Raw genomic sequence first — 21772 nt, 5'->3', positions numbered from 1 at the left:
TGGGAGGTGGGGTCCCGTGAGAGAGGGAGGGGGTCGCGGTGGTGACGCAGTTTGTAACATATGTGTTTCTTGGCGTGGCTGCCGAAGGCGGTGCTCTCCTACAAGCGGGTAGAGTCAACCCCATGACTCATTTTTTGTCTTTCCCACGAATTCTTTGATATTAAGGTTTTTTAAGCTTTTACAATCACAAGGGCTAATGTCTTCATTACAGAGAAAGTAGAAATTGTAGATTCAAAAAGAAGTTGATAAACGTAACCTGTAATTCTCACTGCCTAGTGATAATTACTGTTTATGTTCTGGTATAGATTTTCCCTAAATTTATGCGTATGTTTATCCATATATTTGGAAACATATTGTTTTCTGTAGTACAGAATCATCCTGTAGTCCACGGAAGGAGGAAGGGGAAGTGATAGGCGCGTACGGTTTTCATATTCCTGTCCGATTTTGTGTGCAGTTATGTGTATATGTGTACATGTGCACACATGTGTGTATATGTGCGTGTGTATGTGTGTGGACATGCGTGTGTCTCTGTGTGGATGACAGTCTGAATGGAAGTGTCTTGATGCAGTTGGCTGTCCCTTGAATAGCTCAATGCTTTCAGAGTCATTAATTGCAAGTTCAGGTAACGTAGAGAATGTTCTGTGTGGCTCCCTCGTGCTCGTGGCGCAGAGTGAGGAGTCTGTGTCCCTCCTCCCCGGAGACCTCCAGTCTCTAACGGGCCCCTCTCCCAGACCTCCTCTGAGCCAGCTGCTGTTAGCAACACCTGAGTATCCTTGTAGAAATCGTTCTTTGCATATATTAGGATTTTCCTCCTCCTTTGATTATTAACCTATTTTCGAAATTTGAAAGCACAGTTGTAAATTATAGATACAGGCTTGCGCCTTGCCTTCCATAACTCATCTTTAAAGCGTGTCAGTGTGTGCAGCATCGATGTGCTGTGACGTCAGCAGGGGCTGAGTTTTATTGAAGTGCTGGGGAGCTGTGTGTCCCTGTAGTCTCTTGGTGGCATTAAATGGACGTCTGCATTTCAACGCCCTCCTTTCCACTAACTTTCTTGAGAGACGAGGGCATCATGTCGCTCCTCTTCAGCCCCCGGGGCAGTTGCTGGCCACGTTTGACTTCCAGGGTCTGACTCGATGAGCTGCATGCTTTTAAGCTGCGTTAGCCTCATGGGTAAAGAGGGGCCGATAGCCCTAGGCCCCCTGGGCTCCCAGGCCTTAGAGAAGAGAGCATGGCAGGCAGGACAGCAGTGGTTCCAACAGCAGGAGGAAACGGCCACCTGTTGAATGTGTGCTCTGTGCCAGGTAGCGTGCAGTGGGCATCCTTTATGACCCAGGGTCACTATGATTGTGCCTGTTTTGCAGATGGGTGTAGATTGGCTAAGGAACGTTTGCAAGGTCACATGGCTGGCAAGATTAAAACCAGGCAGCCCACATCAGAGGCTGGACTCGGAACCCTGCAGTGCCACCTCCCTCCCCGTGGGATGATGGCTTGAAAGTGCTTTGTCAACTCACGACGTGCCACGGAGAGTTAAGCTCCTGCGTTGGGGGAACTCAGGGCTGATACTGGGTGAGGTTCCAGAGTGTCTGATTCTTCTTTCCTGCTCCCGTCCCCTTGAGTGGCCTGTTGTGAGAAAGTGTTCAGTGTCTCTGTTCAGTGGGACGTTTTTCTGTCCCTTCCCTCTTTTCTCGTCAAGTTTGGTGATGATAAACCTTCTTCGCCCAGACCCCAGAAGCCTTTCTTTGGAGTGTCTTGCCTTCACCGTCCCTCCCTCCAGGATCCTGCCCGTAGAAAGGAAAACCAGAGAGTGTGTGCCTCCGCTACGCCACGGTAGCCCTGAAACAGCCCCTCCAAGGGGCTCTGAGAGCTGGGCAAAGAGCTGTGCGAGTGGGACTCTCGTCCTGACGGCAGAGTGGATAGACGGAGAGCCTTCTGCATCCATCTGCAACGTCCAGGTGCCGGGAGTTATAGACAGGAGTGATGTGAAAATACAATGAAGATACAGCTAATCTAGAAGCAGATTTTATTTTTAGTTTTTCCTCTCGTTATCAGAGTAGCATGAGCTTTTCACAGAAAAATTTAAAAATTAGAGGAAAACACCTAAAGACATTTTGAGGTTTCTTCCTCTCTCTCTTCTGTACATATAATTTAAAATTTACTGTCATTCCACATCCATCCTGATTTGATCACTTAGTAATATATTGTATTATCCCTTTCCAGTAACCGTCTGTGATAAGATTTGTGGTGTATTTCTTCTGTCTCCCAAGCATATTGTTTAGGTGGTCTCCCACTTTTGGCCGTCATCACTAAGGTCGTGTATTCAGTCTCTGCACATCTCTGAGGGTGTCTGTAAAAGGCACATGTCATTTTGCGTTTTCTTAGCCCTGTTGCAGAGAGTGAGGATAAACGCTAGTGGGGACAGGTGAGCACGTGGCTTTGAGGGGGACCTGCAGTCTCAGTCCTTCTGTGGCCCTGAGGTTTTTGTCTTCCATGAGTGCACTCGTGTCTCAGGTGTGTGCTTGTCCCCGAAATGCCTTCTCATAGCCCCAGGCCTCAGCTCCAGGCCCTTGGACAATGACAGCATTCAGACGTGTGCACAAACGGGCTCAGAGTGTTGAGTCAGAAAGATTTAGGAGGCTGGTGGGGCTTTACCGTCACACTGCCATGCCCTCAGACCCGAGGGTGAGGTCAGAGAACAGAGGTCGGGAACTTAAGGAAAACGTCCTCCATCAGTGTTATTTATTAACCACCAGGCTAGAGTCTTGAAATAGGGTTTGGTTGCTCAGAAGGTTGGCGGGGGGAGCTGTGTAAGACAGGAGCAGAGTGTTTCAGGGATGCTGTAGAAAACTGACAGGTGAGCCTCCCTTGGTATCAGCTCATCCGTGGGCCACAGGTGCAAGTGTGCTGTCCCGTGTCATGTTAATGTTAGCCTAGAATGGACCTAAGTGAATGGTCATTTCTAAATGGCTAAGTTTTTAGGGAGATGATGCCCTTCTTTCTTCTCAAATAGTAATTTTTATTGGAGTTAAGTGATGGAAGCTGAATTTCAACTACAGGATCAAGGAAATTTGGACCAGAGAGTGCCCTTTTACTACAGCATCTCGTCCACTGATTCTTAAACATAGTGGGCTGTGTTTTGTTTGCTCCATGCTATGTTAAAAAAAAAATCTGCAGCAACATTTAAAAATCACTTAATGTTATATAAAATCAGCTTCTCTTGAGAAAATTCAGATCCTGAAATAATGGGCCCTATTTCTACCTGGCAGCGGTTAGCTGAGCTGGGTGGCTGCTGCCTCAGTTTACCCCTGGCACCTATGCGGCCTGCCCTGTTCCTGTCTGCTGCTTGCCCAACCCCTGTTGGCATTCCAACCTGGAACCCCGCTGTGGCACGTTGTTGAATATATTTCCTAATGAAGTAAAGGATATGTCAGGTCTGGGGGTCGATGTGTGGTCTCGAAAGGCTGGACCCGGGCAGACTGGCTGCCCTTTGTAAGCCTGGGTGCTTACCTTACTGCACGCCGCCAGAGAACCCCTTAATCAGGCACCGGATTCATGCACGCGCTTATGATTAGGATGCATCCTGCTTTGGACAAGAACTCAAGGCTCTTTAGCCTGCTCTGGCGTGCTTCCCAAGCACACATTCACAGGTACAAAGGGAAAGTTATTACAACTTGTCACAGGCGGTTTATTGCTGATCCACAAATGATGAAAAAGCCCTTTCACAGACAGCTCTGGCAGGAATTCTTCGGATGGCATTTTAGGAGGGGAAGCAGTAGCCTCTGTCCTTTGGTTTCCTGATCCCGCGCGGAACACGCAGCAGACTCCTGAGCCGGGGCCCCTCTCTGCCCCTTTCTTGGTTTCCAGCATTTGGTCGAGTTTGCATCTAATTTATTTGTTCATTCATTCACCTTAATGAGTTTTCTTTTTCTGCTGCTGCTCTGACCCCTGGATATTCTGACCCAAGGCCTCCTGAGACCCCACTCTGGCTGTTAAGGACAGCGAGACTCAGGACCCCGAAATCCTTTGTAATTTGGCGACATCAAATGATTCTTGTGCACGGAAGCCTGGCCCCCCCCCCCCCCCCCCCCAGAATAAGAAGTGGCCTCATTTTGCATCATCTTGTTTTGGAAAGGAATACATTTCGCTCACCTTACCCCTGTAATGTTTGTCCCTGCTGCCATCAAGAAGGGTTAGTGTGCCCCAATTCTAAACCAGTCTCTTCTCAGTAGGACCTGGGGGCATTTTATATGTCCTGTTAGAAAGTAGCTTTAAATGAACGCTGACTTATGTTAAAGTTGGAGCAAAAGAGTGGCAGGTGTGAGTGAAAGCCCCCACAGGGCTCCTGTCCTGTTGGAATCAGCCCCCAAGGAGACGAGGCTGTTGTGATTAGGACGTGGCCCTGAGGGGCGGGGGCAGCATGGTCTGGGAGGTTCCTTGACTCCATCGAGAGGTCTGCTGTAGAAGAAAGCGCGGTTCAAAGATGTTTGCCCGAAGTTGTAATTCATTCCTCATCAGGAACATTTGTCGTCGTTGATCGTGTCAATTTATAGGTCGACTTTTCCTCTGACACGGTCCTGTGGGGTCCGTGGCGTCGGGGGCTGGGCTGGCTGAGGGCAGAACCGCCTCCACAGCCCTGAAAGCCACTTGCGCTTCTGCAGTCCAGAATCGTTCTCGACTGAAGTTAGGAGCGGGCTTTGGGGGGAGTTAGCATATCTCCTTGAAGCTCAATATTACAGACTTTTCTCAACACTTCAACAGGCTTTTAAGGGGTGAAGTAGCAGCTGCTTAAAAACCAGAATGAAAAAATCCTTTCAACAACAATCATGTTTGAAAGCATCCATAGAAGAATTTTTCTTTTTCTTTGTTGCTAAATTGGTATGTAAAGAAGGATGTAAATTTAGTCAGCATTTTGGGGCTTTGTCTACCTAGGTATTTATAATATCTTGTATTGTGTTGGGATATTTATTTACTGAATTAAAATTAAAAATAAAAAATGTATGTACATCCTAAAATATTTTAGTAGTATAGAGAGATAAAAGTAAAAGGTAGATTTCTTTTCACGCGTGTCACCCTATATACATTTTAATGCGTTTACCAAAGCATTTTTATATATACAGGTAGGATGATTTTGTATATACCAATTTTTACTGATTTGTTCATTTTAAACTTTGAAAGAAGATCGTTAGCAGATAAGACAGGCCATACTGCAAGTCAGAATCACTGAATTAAACAAATAAACGAATGGGTTTCCAAAGACTTATGCAGGCTAATAGCAAAAAAATAAAAAATAAATAAAAAATCCTTGTTCGATTCGGTGTTTCTGTGGAGGTGGAGGTCCGTGTGACGGCTCCTTCCGTTGGTCAGATTTGAAAGCTAATTCACGGTAATCCCGGTTGACTTGTTAGGACATTGTTAAAAGAGGGTAGAGTTTCCCATTCTTGGAGAATGGCTTCTTGCTAATGTAAATTCAGCTAATTTCAGCAGTAGAAACCTAGTTAGATATCTGAGGATAGGCCGCCAAGGATGTCTAAACAGGATGTTCAGAGGTGGGACGGCAACGAGAGATAATCTGCTTCATGCCCCGTATTTTCAGAGACCCGGGGAAGGGCTTGGGCGGGTGTTAGAGCTGGGCTGGACCCAGTTGTGAGCTCCAGTTTGAGCCCCACCCCTCCAGGGTGCAGCACTACAGCTGAGATAAAGCCCAGGGGTTCCAGAAACAACCGCGAGTGGCCGGCTGCTCTTGCTGAGTGTCTCTTAGTCGAAGGAATGGAAACTTAGGAAGAACCCTAAAGCAGAATGCTTGAGGCAAGCTGTGCTGCCCGAGACTCCGTCCTGTACCTTCCGACCCCCTCAGTGACAGAACATCCTTATGAAGTAGCTCAGACCTGCAGACACTGCAGAGTCATGGCGTGAGTGCCCGCGTGCTCACTCCCGGGCTTGAAGATGAGAACACATGGCGGGGAGATGCTGCCTCCTGGATACCCCTTTCTCTGTCACCTTCCCTCACTCCTCAAGTCTACTCTCTCCTAAAACTGCCTCCTTTTCTTTCCCTAGAGATTAATTTTTATAAGAAGAAAGGAGGAGGGGGCACCTTTTCTTTTGTCGTTTTCAGACACCGTGCCCTTGCACTTGGATCGGAAGGAAGGGGCATCTTGTTTGGCATTAAAACTCGAAGCCTCCTGTGCTTGTTTCTCTTTGGTGCTGATGTTTTAAAATAACACAGATTGGTCCTGTTCCGGTTCTGTGGTCGGAGCCCGAACTGGGTCTCCCTGAGCTGTAATCAGGTGTCGGCAGGGCTGCTTCCTCCTGGAGGCCCAGGGAAGAATGGCTTCGTTGCCTTTCCAGCTCCCAGAGGCTGCACGCATTCCTTGGTTTATGGTCCCCTCCTCCATCTTCCAAGCCAGCCACCTCTCATCTCTCTGACCCTCCTCCCCTCACTCTTCTCTGGGGCCGCAGGCAGGAAAGTTGCCCTTTTGGACGATTTGTGTGATTACATTGGACCCACCTGCATAATCCAGGATAATCTCCCCGTTTCAGGGTCCTCAATCTTAATCACATCTGCACAGTCCCTTTTTCCAGATAAGGTAATATTCACAGGTTCTGGGGGTTGAGACGTGGGCATCTTCGGGGCCATTGTCCAGCCCACCACACCTCCCATTGACTTTCTAACGGTGACAGTGTGTCAGGGGGATGTCGGACTGCGGCCAGGCACCCACAGAGGATGCGCTCATGTGCATGCACCCTGACGTGGGCCCCGGTGATTCGAGAAGAGGCATGCAGAGGTCCGGGATTGGCACTTTCCCTTGGGCCCCTTACGGGGGTGGTAGGCCTGCAGAGCCCGTCGCAGCCCGTCACTGCTGCCGGCCGAGGGCAGCTCACCTTGCCTGAGTCTCAGGTTCTCCATCCTTCAGGTGGAGCTGGTAACTCCTGCCTCAATGGGCCGTCCCATGAGGGAGCAGGATGCCCCTGTCGTTTGGCCTGTAGCCACACTGTGGGTTCCTCGTCCTTCCTCCTGCCCGCCGGCCCAGGCAGTGGGGGAAGGGCAAGTGGGGGAGGATCGGTGATCTCCGACCCCTCCCCAGTCTCTCTCGTGTCTCCACCTCTTCTTTCCTTTTGCCCTCCTATTTCCTTCTTTTCCTGGAGACCCCAGGCCAGATTGACGTGCAGACACGTTTTATTTTCTTCACGGGCTTTTAAGACACGCGAATTAATTGCTTACGTGTAAAAGTTAGAGATCTCAGGGACAAGTCCAGGTTGCTGTTGTTTCTTGAGAAACTGGAAGCTCTGGCCATCCTGGGCCACCTTCCCATGGGGCAGCTACTTGGCCAGTGCGTCGTGGTGGTGCTGCCCCCTTAGATGGGACTCTGGCTCCCCCTTGCCACAGGCCCCACCCGGCCTTCTTCACTCACTGGCCTGATGGGTCTGGCCCCTGTCTTGGAGTTTGTGACCCCCAAGCTTTTGCCCTGAGGTGAGGCAGGCCTCACTGAGGCTAAGAGAAGGGTCCCACTGGTCCCTGCCTCTGGGAGTGCAGTGCTGGGGTGGGCAGGACTGTGGGCTGGGAGCAACTGAATTAGCTTCTCCGAGCCTGGATTTCCTCGTCTGTGTAGACAGTGTTCTCACCCTCCGCAGTACCAATGTCTGGGATGAGATAATTTTCTGTTGTGTTTAGCAGCATCCTTGGCGTCCACACACAGTAGCATGCAACCCCTCCCCCCACTGTGTTAACCGAAAATGTCCGCAGACATTGCCAGATGCCCCTTGGGAGGCAGAATTGCCTGATTGAAAACCGCTGTAGATCCCACCCGGTTAAGTATTCGTGAGGCTTAAAGGAGAGCCTGGAGGTGGACCACTGCCCCAGCGTCCTGCTCCTTCTTTCCCCATGTCTGTTTCTCCTCTTGGTGCGAATTCTTCTGGAAGTGGTCTCTGGTTGTGCTGATCACTCTCGATCCTATGCAGTTCTCTCTGCCTCGGCTCTGACGCACACCCTGCCTTTGGGCCTGGAAGAGAAGGTGCGTTGCAGCTTATGGGGGCAGCTGTGAGTGCAGGCGCCCTGCAGCCCAGGGGGAGCGGATGCTGTCACTGGTCCATCACTGGACAGCACAGCCTTCCTCAGGGACGCAGTGACTGCTTGCGCTCCGCCTGTCACTGTGCCCCCTTCCACCTTTGTGTTCATTTGCTTGACCTGGGAGCCTTGACTGAATGTCTGACCTTCGACCCTGTGTTACATTTAGGTGGCCCTGGTGCAGTGGACCGAAAGTGTGGGCCTAACCCTGGTGGGCCGAGACCAGTCTTCCATGCAGCTGAGGACCCCTGGCGACCAGATCCTGAACTTCACCATCTTGCAACTCTTCCCTTTCACGTACGAAAGCAAGCGCATGGGCATCATCGTGAGGGTGAGTTGTCTTAGTTTTTACTTCAAATGGTACCCGCCCCCCCCCCCCCCCCCCGTGTACTGTGTGTGTCCCTGTGGCTCGACATTCTTTCTCACCCCTTTCTGACCCTCTGTTGTGATGTGTGTCATCCAAACTAACAAGGGAAGATAATTCCCGAAGCAGAAAGAAAGAGACTTCATCCATTGCACAGACGTCGGGTAGCTGATCAGCTTCCGGTTAATCCAGACCTAGAGTGAAAGATCTAATGAATGTAGATTGGACATTTCTTGGCAATAATACGTTTCTCATTGTATACTCTTTTGGTTAAATATATATTTTTTATTGAGGTGAAATCACTTAGCGTAAATTAACCATTTCAAATGTATGAAATCCAGTGGCATTTAGTACATTCACAGTGTGGTGCGATCACATCACTACTGTCAAGTTTCAAAAAATTTTCATCATCCTGAAAGGAAACCTCGTACCCGTTAAGCGGTCACTCCCGGTACCTCCTTTCCCCTAGGCCCCGGCAGCCGCCAGTCTGCTTTCTGTCTCCGTGGATTTACCCGTTCTGGATATTTCATAGAAATGGAATCACACAATATGTAACCTTTTGTGTCAGGCTTTTTCCACTTAGCGTAAGGTTTTCAGTGTTCATCTACACTGTAGCACCTGTCAGTCCTGCACCTCCTCTTATGGCTGAATGGATTTCCACGTTGCTTATCTGTCCATCCATCAATGCACACTTTGGTTGTTTCTGCCTTTTGGCTATTGTGAATAATGCTGCTATGACATTCGTGTAGAAGGATTTGAATACCTGTTTTCAATTCTTTTGGGCATTTACCTAGGAGTGGAATTGCTGGGTCAATTACTCAACTGCTGGGTAATTCTTTCGATTTTATGAAGAACCTACAAATTGTTTTCTACAATTATGCACCATTTTACATTCCCACCAGCAATGTGTGAAGAATTTAGTTTCTCCATATCCTCACCAATACTTGTTATTTTCAGTTTTTTGTGTTTTTTTGAGGAAGATTAGCCCTGAGCTAACATCTGCTGCCAATCCTCCTCTTTTTGCTGAGGAAGACTGGCCCTAAGCTAATATCCATGCCCATCTTCCTCTACTTTATATGTGGGACGCCTGCCACAGCACAGCTTGCCAAGCCGCGCCATGTCTGCACCTGGAATCTGAATCGGTGAACCCTAGGCCGCCAAAGCAGAACGTGCGAACTTAACTGCTGTGTCACTGGGCCGGCCCCTCCGTTTTTTTGATTATAGCTATTCTAGTGGTTGTGAAGTGGTATTTCGTTGTGGTTTTGATTTGCATTTCCCTAATGACTAATGATGTTGAGCATCTTTTCATATGCTTATTGGCCACTTGTATATATTCCGTGGAGAAATGTCTCTTCGAGTCCTTTGCCCACTTTTCAGTTGAGTTGTCTTTTTGTTGTTGAGTTGTAAGTCCTTTGGCCACTTTTTAATTGAGTTGTTTGTCTTTTATGTAGGCCCTTATCAGAGATATGATATGCAAATATTTTCTCATGCTATAGGTTGTCTTTTCACTTTCTTGATAAAATTCCTTTGATGCACGGAAGTTACTAATTTTGATGAAGTCCAATTTATCTATTTTTTCTTTTGTTGCTCTGGACTTTGACGTCATATCTAAGAGTCTATTGCTAAATCTAAAGCCATGAAAATTTACCCCTGTATTTTTTTTTCAAGAGTTTCGTAGTTTAGGTCACTGATGCATTTTGAGTTAATTTTTGTGTATGGTGTGAGATGAGGGTTCAGCTTCATTCTTTTGCGTGTTGATATACAGTTGTCCCAGCACCATTTGTTGAACAGACTGTTATTTCCCCCATTGAATGGTCTTGGCACGTTTGTTGTAATTAAATATTTTTAATGGTTTTTCCTTTGTACAGTCACAGAAGTTACTGAAAGAAAATGTAGTGGCCACTCAGCAGCATCATTTTACCATATATATTTCAGATTTTCTCTTTATATTTTTGAAACTTTTATTGAAATACAACGTACACCGAGAAAAATGCAAACATCCTAAGTTCACAGCTCAAGTGTTTACAAAGTTAACACACTCATGTGACCAGCATCCAGAGCGAGGAACAGAATCCCGCCCACCATCATATTAGTAGCTCCCTCGAGCGCTTTTCTGGTCATTTACTGCCTCCCCCACCCCCCCAACCAAGGGTGTAACTAACCTCTGTCCTGCTTTCTGCTATTGACTAGTTTTGTCTCTCTTTGAACTTTGTAAAAAGGAAATTGTACAGTAGATAACCATTTTGTATCTGGGTTCATTTGCTCAAATTTGTGTTTGTGAGGTTCAGCCATATTTTTTGCATGTATTGTAGTTCAAAAGATTTTTTTAAAGAAATAAAACATTGTAGATTCAATCTAAGCCCCATGTACCTTTCCTAGATTCTCCACTCTTACTCCAAATTCATCGTCCTTAAGAGTTTTAAAATAGTCTTGTCAGACATGTTTGGGTACAAATAATATGTATGGTGTTTTTCATGTTTCTATTCTCTGTATAAATGGCATTGTTGTGTATGTATCATTATTCCACTTCCTGTTTTTTCTTCAAAATTAAAAAAACTTTACTTCCATTTATAGACTTAATCCTACGTCATTAATCTTAGCTGATTCATAGTGCAGTCACGTGCCGCATAATGACGTTTGAGTCAGCGATGGACCACGTACGCGATGGTGGTCCCATAAGATTAGTGCCATAGAGCCTAGGTGTCTAGAGGCTGTACCATCTACGTTGGTGTAAGTGCCCTCTGTGACGTTCACACAATGACAAAATTGCCTAACGACACATTCCTCGAAACCTATCCCTGTCGTTAAGCGGGGCATGACTGTATCTCCTTGTGCGGATACACTTCCCTTCCTTTGGCTTAGTGCACTTCCCTGTTGAGAGACATTTAGATAGTTGCCACGTTTTTCCCATTAGAAACAGCACTGCTGTGCGTAGCCTCGTCTGCTCCAGCCTCCATTGCGCATCTGTCAGTCTTTCTCCATGGCGTGAACCGAGAGGGAGAGCCGTGGGGTTGGAGGATATATACCTCTTTAAGTCTCCCAGATACCGTCAACTCGTTCTCCCAAGTGCTGTGCTAATCTTGGTCCCCCTGTTCTTCCGTGTCCTCACCATTGATAGCATCAGACTTTTTACATTTTGCCAATCTGAAGAGTCTGAATTAACATCTTTGTCTGTTTGCTCTTTTCCTCAGAGATCCCCCTTTCCATTCTGGGAAGTCGGGAGACCCTGGTGTTCACACCCCACTTTGTTCGGTAGTTCTCAGAGCTGGCTGATGGTCAGCATTACCGAGGGAGCTTTACAAATGCAGATTCCTTGGTTCCATCCCAGACCTAGTTTGGTGTTGGGATGGTTCCCTGGTATTTTTAAATTTTATTTTATCTTATTGAGGTCATAATAGTTTATAACATTATGAATTTCAGTTGTACATTATTATTTGTCAGTCACCATATAAATGTGCCCTTTACCCCTTATCCCCACCCCCTGACTCCCTTCCCTTCTGGTAACTGCTAATCTGTTCTCTTTGTCCATGTGTTAGTTTATCTCCCACATGTGAGTGAAATCATATGGTGTTTGTCTTTCTCTGCCTTATCTCGTTTAACAAAATACCCTCAAGGTCCATCCATGTTGTTGCAAAGGGGACAATTTTGTCTTTTTTATGGCTGAGTAGTAGTCCATTGTGTATATATACCACATCTTCTTTATCCAATCATCAGTTGATGGGCACTTGGGTTGCTTCCATGTCTTGGCTGTTGTGAATAGTGCTGCAGTGAACATAGGGGTACATGGGTCTCTTTGAATTGTTGATTTCAAGTTGTTTGGGTAAATACACAGTAGTGGGATAACTGGGTCATATGATATTTCTATTTTTAATTTTTTGAGAAATCTCCATACTGTCTTCCATAGTGGCTGCACCAGTTTGCATTCCCGCCAGCAGTGTATGAGGGTCCCTTTTCTCCGTATCCTCTCCAACATTTGTTATTTTTTGTCTTGGTGATTATAGCCATTCTAATAGGTGTAAGGTGATATCTTAGTGTAGTTTTGATTTGCATTTCCCTGATGATTAGTGATGTGGAACATCTTTTCATGTGGCTGTCGGCCATCTGTATATCTTCTTTGGAAAAATGTCTGTTCAGATCCTCTGCCCATTTTTTTTTTTTAAAGATTGCCACCTGAGCTAACAACTGTTGCCAGTTGCCTTTTTCTTCTTTTTTTTCCTTCTTCTCCCCAAAGCCCCCCAGTACATAGTTGTATATTCTAGTTGTGAGTGCCTCTGGTTGTGGCATGTGGGACGCCACCTCAGCATGGCTGGATGAGCGGTACCATGTCTGTGCCCAGGATCCAAACCGGTGAAACCCTGGGCCGCCTAAGCAGAGTGCGTAAACTTAACCACTCGGCCACGGGGCTGGTCCCCCCTGCCTATTTTTTGATGGGGTTGTTTGGTTTTTTTGTTTTGAGTTGTATGAGTTCTTTATATATTTTGGAGATTAACAACCCTTGTCAGATATATAATTTGCAAATATTTTCTCCCACTTGGTGAGTTGTCTTTTCATTTTGTTCCTGGTTTCCTTTGCCTTACAGAAGCTCTTTAGTCTGATGAAGTCCAATTTGTTTATTTTTTCTTTTGTTTCCCTTGTCCCAGTAGACATGGTATTCGAAAAGGTCCTTCTAAGACTGATGTCAAAGGTTGTACTGCCTATATTTTCTTGTAGCAGTTTTATGGTTTCACGTCTTACCTTCAAGTCTTTGATCCATTTTGAGTTAATTTTTGTGCATGAAGAAAGAGAATGGTCTTCTTTCATTCTTTTGCATGTGGCTGTCCAGTTTTCCCAACACCGTTTACTGAAGAGATTTTCCTTTCTCCATCGTATTCTCTCAGCTCCTTTGTTGAAGATTAGCTGTCCGTAGATGTGTGGTTTTATTTCTTGGCTTTTAATTTTGTTCCATGGCTCTGTGTGTTTGTTTTTGTGGTTCCCTGGTATTTTTAAAGGTTCTTCACACTATTTGAGTTGATGGAGAGAACTGACTCAGATCATGAGAATCTTTGGAATAACTTTCATCTTTTCTGAATTTTTTTTTAAACAAGTAAGAATCCCCTTCACCCTCAAGTGTTTCATGCCTTAGAGATCAAAGTTGTAGACTCTATTATAGTAAATTAGTAAAAGCAGCGTTAGTAATTGGTAACAGTATTAATCAGCGGCAGTAGGAACAATGTAACGATAATGAATAGGTAACATTTAAATGGTGCTTATTATGTACCAGTCTCTGTTCTAAATGATTTGTGTAAACTAACTCGTTTAATTCCCACCATAACCCGATGAGGTAGGTACGATTATGATTGGCATTTGACAGAGGAGAAAACTGAGGTGTGGAGAGGCTAAGAAACTTCCCCAAGTTCACAGAGCTGGAAAGTAGTGGAGCTGTGAGGCCCCCAGGTCCATGCTCTGTACCACTAGGACCTGGCAGTCTGGGTGTGATGAGGCGGTGTCAGAAAGCTCATAGAGCACCCGTAGTGCCGTTGACGTAGGGTATGATTTCTGTGTTGCTGCGTAATAGATTATCCCACACTTAGTGGCTTCAGACAACAGATATCATCTCTTGGTTTCTGTGGGCCAGGAGTCTGGGTGCAGCTTAGCTGGGTCCTTTGGCTCAGGGTCTCTCGCAGGCTGCGCGGTCCAGGGCTTAGCTGGGGCGCTGCTATCAGCCAGGGTGCCACTCGGGCAGGATCCACTTCCAGATAAAATCAGTGTTGTTGGCAGGATTCAGTTCCTTGCGGGTTGTTGGACTGGGAGCCTTAGTTCTTTACTCGCTGTTGGCCAGAGGCCACCCTCACTCATTGCCGCAGGGGCCTCTCCATGGGACAGCTCCCGTGTCAGCTGGCTTCATCAAAGTGAGCAAGCGAGAGTGTGAGCGAGGTGGAAGGCACAGTCCCCTGTCCCCTGATCTCAGAACTGACCCTTATCAATCTGCCTTACTCTGTTATTAGAAGCCAGTCACTGGGTGGCAGCCCCAACTCACTGGGAGTGGCCCACGGAAGGGTGTGAGTACCAGGAGGTGGGATGGCTGGGAGGCATTGTAGAGGCTGCCTCCCCGGGGGGAGGTAGAAACAGCTCTGTGAGCTGCTGTTCTGATGATCCAGTTCCACGCAGCATGAACATGCTTTGAAATCAACACATTTTAAGAGATTTTTATGTCCCTGATGCCAGTAGGTAATTTCAGGCTCTAAGGACTTTCGAGCAGGAGGGGAACTTTTTCTGCCATGCAGCTGCTGCTTTTCCCACGGGTCCACACCTGGCCCGACTTGTGGCTTCTAAACCGTATCTGATGGCAAGAGCATCCGTGGCCTGGAAGTAGCAGCGTGAATCCTGTAAGTGGGTGTTTCCCGGGGAACGAGAGTCATTATCTCCTGTGGAATTACTTGCATTTTGTTCCAGTGATTATTTTTTCAAGTTCCAGGGCTGTGGCCTCTGCTGAAGTCATTTGAGGCTGAATCATCATCAGATAGCCAGCCCAATATCAGCCGTCCTAAAGTAAGTGGGCACAAGGCCCCACCCTTGCTTTAGTTGTAAAGGATTCTCACCCCCAGACACACGCGTGTCATCATTTTATGAGATGGGGCCCCTCTGTCTCCCACAGGAAGAGGAGGACTCTGTGCCTGGAAGCATGGGATACTGTCGCATGGGCCAGTCTGTCATTCTTTAAAAATAGTGCTGCTTGCTTCCCAGGTTATTAAAAAAAAAAAAACAGCATTCAGTTAAGGCATTTAGAACAAATAAATATGTAAAGAAGGGGATCAGAACTATTCATCTTTATTTTCACCACCTGAAGACAACCACTCTTACCCTTTCAGAGAATTTCCCTTCAGTTTTTTCCTAAGTGTGGACGAGTGTAACTACCCACACACATTTTTATAAAATTGGCATTGAGCTCCACATCAGGGTTTCTGAACTTTTCCCCCAACCACTGAGCTACACATATGGTGAAAATTTTCTCATATCATTTAAAACATGATGTTTATGATTTTAATATGTGCGTAGTGTTTTATTAAATAACGGAAAAGTACCGTTATTTAATAAAATATTCTTTTTTTGGATGCTTAGCTTGCTTTTCTTTTCTCACCACTAAAAATCTGTGAGCATCCATCTTTGCTGGGCTGTCTTTAATGAAGTGCATATTATTTTGCGAATTTTTCTTGTTTTCCACCTGTGTCATCAGCCCTTTCAAACACATGTGAGCTCGTGGACACTACTTGTCAGCATCTTCTTGCAAAGGTCTGTGGGTGAATCTCCGTTTTTGGAGAAGGTCGGCAAGGTTGGAGAAGCCAGGTTCTCTGGGCTTGTGTGCCTGTCTTTCTGAGGAAAGGTGTGTCGCCTGTTTGGTTTTGGTTGTGTATGAGCTGTTCCACTGCCCTCCCCCTACCCCCCGATGTGGAATGATGGGGTCGAATTGTTGGTGTAGATTGTACCCTTGTCACTGTTTGACTAAAAGAAGCCTTTGTACAGGTGCCAGAATCAAACCACAGTGGAAAAAGATGAGGTCCCCAAACAATGCAACACAACCAGCAGATCTTTGTGAATTTACAGCGTAATCTTGCCATAATATGGGAACGGAGTAACCTTGTGATGAACTGGGAGAGAGGAAATGACTCATGGGAGGAGACGGTGGGTCCAGTATTTATATTGGACGAGACGGCTAAGCTCTCTTGAGCCCCTCTGGAGTGGAGGAAGCTGGGGAGGGCCACTACTTCCTACAGCTATGTTGTTAAGCACCATTTGGTTGAAGCGGAAAGGGAAAAACTCGGGTGCTTTCATGTTCAGACCCCACGGCTCTTTGGCCTGAGTCATGAGCCAGCATAGGCACGATCTGTCCAAGATGAAGCGTGTGGTCCTAATGCTTTTAAAATGCAGGTGCCTCTTCGTGGCGGGGGATGCTTTTATGAGTAAGCATGTCATTCCGAAAGATCGTCAGTGACTGGAGGGCATTCGAGAGTTATTTGAAGTAGGCAAGTTATATCACTAATTTGGCTTTGGGTATTTATTTCGTATTCAATGAGGAGTTCACAGGCACGCACTCCAGGCTTCTCGGGGTGGCAAAATTTAGGCGTGAGCTAGTGATGGCCTTGCTTGGTTCCCTCGCTTGTCTCTACTGCCTCCAGGCTCACCATGATGGGATCCATTGAGGAAAGAGTCATGGGAGAGCCAGCCCTGATGGCCTAGTGGTTAAGGTTTGGCGTTGTCACTGCTTTTTTTTTTTTTTTTTAAAGATTTTATTTTTTTCCTTTTTCTCCCCAAAGCCCCCCAGTACATAAGTGTATATTCTTCGTTGTGGGTCCTTCTAGTTGTGGCATGTGGCATGCCGCCTCAGCGTGGTTTGATGAGCAGTGCCATGTCCGCGCCCAGGATTCGAACCAACGAAACAATGGGCCGCCTGCAGCGGAGCGCGCGAACTTAACCACTCGGCCACGGGGCCAGCCCCGGCGTTGTCACTGCTTTGGTGGCCTGGGTGCATTGTCTGGTCGCAGAACCACTCCACCCGTCTGTCAGTAGCCGTGCTGTCGTGGCAGCTCACATGGAAGAACCGGAAGGACTTACGACTAGGATATACGACTATGTACTGGGGGGCTTTGGAGAGGAAAACAAAAGAGGAAGATTGGCAACAGATGTAGCTCAGGGTGAATCAGATGAATCTTTCCCTGCCAAAAAAAAAAAAAAGAGTCATAGGCTGGGAAGGAGCAATTTCACCATCATTCCTCAAAGTCAGGATTTCTCAGCCTCAGTGCTGACATTTGGGGCTGCATGATTCTTGGTTTGGGGCCATCCTGTGCACTGTAGGATGTTTAGCAGCATCTCTGGCCTCCACCCACTAGATGGCAATAATTCCACCCCTTAGAGTTGTGGCAACTGAATATGTCTCCAGACGTTGCCAAATGCAAAACCGCCCCCAGTGAGAACCTCTGGGCTAAGCCTTGTTCCCCACACACAGGGCGGCTGAGGACCTTGAGGAGCTGCGGTGACCCGAGCGGGAGAGGTGACCTGGGTGGGCATTTTCTGAGTATCTGGCCCCGTGCTCCGTGTGGATGATTTTGTTAAAGCCACAGCAGTCTGTGCTGTCAGAGTTGTCAGCACCCCTGTTTCACAGATGAGGAAACTGAGGTTTGGAGAAGAGACGGAGCTTGTCCAAGTGCACACAGTGGGAGCTGGTGCCGGGTCCAAGCAGTTGGTGCCTGTTCCTGGGCATTAGCACCCCCCAGAACATCTGGTCCGTGTGAACTGAAAATCTGGCTAATTTGATCTCTGGCTAAGTCCTCAGGGGGTCGTTGGGGTCTGGAATTATCTAGCTCAGCGGTTCTCAATTGAGGCATTGTGCCCCCCAGGGGACATTTGTTTATGTCTGGGGACATTTTGGTTGTCACCATGGCAGGTGCTGCTGGCTTCTAGTGGGAGAGGCCAGGGATGCTGCAGAAGATCCTGCCACACACAGGCCGGCCCCCCACAGCAAAGCACTCTCGAGCCCCTAACGTTAAGAATGCCAAGGCTGGGAAACCCTGATGTAGGTAATTATTTTCCTTCCCAGTTCTTTCAGGTGGACCACGATTTGGTGATGCTGGCAGTCCTACATAAAAATTTAGAATTATCTTATAGCGTGGCAGTCCGTTCCTGTTGGAATAGTAGTAACTTTAAAAACAAAGTTCTTGAATCCTTTTGATCTTGCTTTCATCATTTGATAATTTTCCGAATGCTTTGAGTTTTCTTCTGTTTTCTGTGGCCTTTGCCCTGAAGTGAAGCCCCCTCTTGCTTTTTATCTGTGGCCAAATGAAAAAACCTTGGCGTCTGCTAAGTCGGCTTCGTGCACCATCTGTCGTGGGAAGTGGGCACTGGAGCAGAAAGCAGCGTTGCCCTCGGTTACTCATGGCTTCCGGCCCCTCTCTAGGATGAATCAACTGGAGAAATTACGTTTTACATGAAGGGGGCAGACGTCGTCATGGCTGGCATCGTGCAGTACAACGACTGGCTGGAGGAAGAGGTAGGTGTGACGCAGGGAGGGAAAACTGGGCCCCAGAAACGTGATCTGGAGGCCATCTCTGGGGTGCTGAGGTGGGTCTCTGTATTCGTTACCTGTGGCTACGTAACAAATCACCCCAAAATGCAGCAGCTCGCAATAGCACACGTTTATCTCTCACGGTTTCTGTGGACCAGGAATCGGGGCGCAGCTTAGCTGGTCCTCCGCTCAGGGTCCCTCACAGGCCGTGGTGTGATCTGAGGGCTCAGCTGGGGCAGGACGGCTTACACGCTCTCCCGGTGGCCCTGGGCGGGATTCAGCTCCTCACCGGCTTTTGGCTGGAGGCCGGGACCAGGAGTGGGGACCTCCGGGGGCCCCGTCACAGGCTGCTTTGTGACGTGGGGGGTTGGCTGCTGCAGGGAGAGAAGGAACTATCCGGTTGTCAGGCCACTTTTCTTTCTTCTCTCGGCTCCAGGAGGGGAATCCAAATTTTACTTTCAGTAATAGTGTATTTTCATCTGGGGAGTTGCAAACCCAAACGCCCACAGGGGCCAGGCGGGCAACTCGAATGAATGGAGCAGGCTGGGATGTGTTTTATGACAGGGCCGCACTTTGTGTGTTCAGCATGTCGGAATATTCTTCACGTGACAGTTACATTTTCTGGGAGCACCTGGAAGCAGCCAGTTTTCAGCCATCATTGACTGTGGTCATTTGCAAAAGTGCACCCAGTTTTGTCAGAGGTTTGGTTTTCCCAACAAGCTGGAAATCCAGGTTTGTCTGGAACCTCACAGTGTTGACTTAATTGCAGAGCACACTGGGCGGGTCAGGGACAGCCTGGCGGAGGCCGTGCTCGGCCGGCCGGCCGCTGGGACGCAGCCTCCCCTTACGAGGTCTTCTCACGGGAGATTGCTCTAGGGGAAAGCAGGGCTCTGATTTGCCGTTTCGCTGTCCCCTTGGGAGGGCCTGTCCCCTCAGCGTCCAGCTGTCCTCAGTGAGGGTCAGGGACCCGGGGACAGAGCCCTCAGGGCGGCTCTCTGCTGACTGACGTCTGCTTTCCAGTGTGGAAACATGGCCCGCGAAGGGCTGCGGGTGCTCGTGGTGGCGAAGAAGTCTCTCGCCGAGGAGCAGTATCAAGACTTTGAAGTAAGTGGCTCGCGACCTCCCCGTTGTTTCTTCAGCCCTGCCTGTCTCCCCAGCTCCTCCTCGCTCACTCTGCTCTGGCCATCCTGACGTCATTTCTGAGCACACCAGTTTCCCTCTTATCACGGGGCCTTCGTACTTGCTTTCTCTCTGCCTGGAACTCTCCTCCCTCCCAGAGCGCCACGGCCCACTCCTCTCTTCCTTTGGGTCTCAGCTCAAATGCTGCCTCCTCTGAGAAGTCCTCCTGGACTCCCCCCCCTAAGGCAGCCCCACCTCATGACTCTCCATCCGTCACCCCGTCTAACTTCGTTCATTGCACTTGTCACCATCTTTAATGACCTTGTTTACATATATATTTTAACATTCTTCTTAGTTTCTCCTTTCTAGAATAAAATCTTTTTGAGAGCAGAGACATTATCAGTCTGGTTTGCTCTTATGTCCCCAAAACTTAGGCTCGTCCTTGGCACGTAGTATTCATTCTAGAAAACTTGAAATGAATCACATCTTAGAGCTCTAGTTTTTTTAAGCTGCAAAGAATGTTGGAGTTGAAGCAGATCCCTGACTTTCATGGCTAAGGGTCCAGCATAAATATGTCGTGTTTATTGTCATCTTGTCCCACGGTGTGTCCTTTGAGGGAAGGGGCCTTCTTGTATCCCCTGACCAGGCATAAAGCCGGATGCACACACGCACGGCTGAAAGGGGGTGACTGAGGTTGGGGGGGCAGGCTTTTGGGGCTCTTGTCTTGCTTCACCCAGAGAACCTGTGCTCAGGTCTGTCTCTTTTCTGGGTTTGAGTTCTTCGCGAAGTTGGGGTTAATAAGAATTTCAGCCCTGATGCATTCTGCCTGCCTTTTGGTTCTAAAGGCGTGTGCGTTGTCGGCCCATCAGGGGATGTCACTGTTTGTCCGTATCTTTGTTAACACTGTGGAGTCTGGCTTGACAGAAGGGTTGGGTCGATGGTCTCTGGAAGTGGGACTTCATCTTTAGAAAGCCTGGTGGTTGAGTTCTTGGTTACAAAGTGTATGTTGTGAGGTGGGGGAACCTACTGTTTTTTGAGACCTTGAGTTGTGCCAATCCTTGCAACAACCCAATGAGATTGGAACTGTCATTGCTGCTTCACGATGAGAACAGCTGAGACTCAGAGAAGTTAAGCGACTTGCTGGAGGTCGCACAGCAGGTGAGTGTAGAGCAAAGGGTGGCACTCAGGTCTCTCCAACCCCAGTGTCTGGGCTGGTGACCTTGGAAGGAGGCTGGAAACCTCCATCTCACCCCTTTGAGGTCCAGCCCACGTGCTGGGGTCCCCTACCCTGCATGGTTGGATCAGTCAGCCTTGCAGCTCCCCACCCTGAGCGGTGACTGTGCCCCCTGGTGTCCCAGGCCCGCTATGTCCAGGCCAAGCTGAGTGTGCACGACCGCTCCCTCAAAGTGGCCACTGTGATTGAGAGCCTGGAGATGGAGATGGAGCTGCTGTGCCTGACGGGGGTGGAAGACCAGCTGCAGGCGGACGTGAGGCCCACCCTGGAGACCCTGAGGAACGCGGGCATCAAGGTAGGGCGAGCCCGCCTGGGCCCCGCTGTGGGATGACCCGCCGTGTGGAGCTGACTTCCAGAGTCAGCCACTTCCCCCTGCAGCAGCGTGTAACACGAGGAGGGGAGAGGCGGAGGTGGCAGTGGAGGGAGCCAGGGTGCCTGGGCAGTGGCCTGCAGCCCCGTCCGCCATGGGCCGCCCCCTTCCCGCCCTCGTGGCCCTGGTTCTGAAGGACGTCTGTGTGCTGTTCCTAGCTGTCCCCTCACCACCAGGCCCCGTGAAGGCGGGAGCACGTGCGTGTGCTCATCCTTCAGTGCCGAGCTGTGCCCGGCATGTTTGGGGTGTTCCTTATAGTCTTGTTGAGCAACCGGCCACCAGCCATCCATCTCTTGATCTGGGTGAGTGAGCGACCGCCCAACGGAGTGACCACCTCCACCAACAAAGTGCCATATTTACATTTTGTACTCTGCTGTTTGGGACTAAAAAATATATATCTGGGAGTTTAATCCAGGGAGGCCAGTAGAGGGCATCTGAGGAGCTGGCTGCGTCCTAATGGACTCAAGCAAAGCCCGGGGACCCAAGCAAAGAAAAGCAAGATGGATGCTGGATCTGCGCCGGCCCTCGCGCCCGGTTGGGAGGGCTGCCTGTGAGCGGCCGTGTGGACGGTGCGGCGGGACGCCCAG

General features: G+C 48.4%; 1 protein-coding gene across 9 annotated transcripts in view; it reads left to right on the top strand.

Annotated features, from left to right (window-relative positions):
* Positions 1-21772, top strand: part of ATP9A (ATPase phospholipid transporting 9A (putative)) — a 127663-nt gene that overhangs the window by 84876 nt on the left and 21015 nt on the right. For all 9 annotated transcript variants that reach the window (XM_070589472.1, XM_070589471.1, XM_070589470.1 and 6 more), the window contains exons 15-18: positions 8232-8393; positions 18355-18447; positions 19483-19566; positions 20940-21110. In XM_070589472.1, the coding sequence (XP_070445573.1) occupies positions 8232-8393; positions 18355-18447; positions 19483-19566; positions 20940-21110 (510 nt within the window). The remainder of the gene's footprint in view (positions 1-8231; positions 8394-18354; positions 18448-19482; positions 19567-20939; positions 21111-21772) is intronic.

The sequence above is a fragment of the Equus przewalskii genome, chromosome 21 (genome assembly GCF_037783145.1).
Source record: "Equus przewalskii isolate Varuska chromosome 21, EquPr2, whole genome shotgun sequence".
In the NCBI taxonomy this organism is placed as follows: domain Eukaryota; kingdom Metazoa; phylum Chordata; class Mammalia; order Perissodactyla; family Equidae; genus Equus; species Equus przewalskii.
Note: the sequence above shows the minus strand (reverse complement) of the source record. Positions and strands in the feature narration are given on the sequence as shown.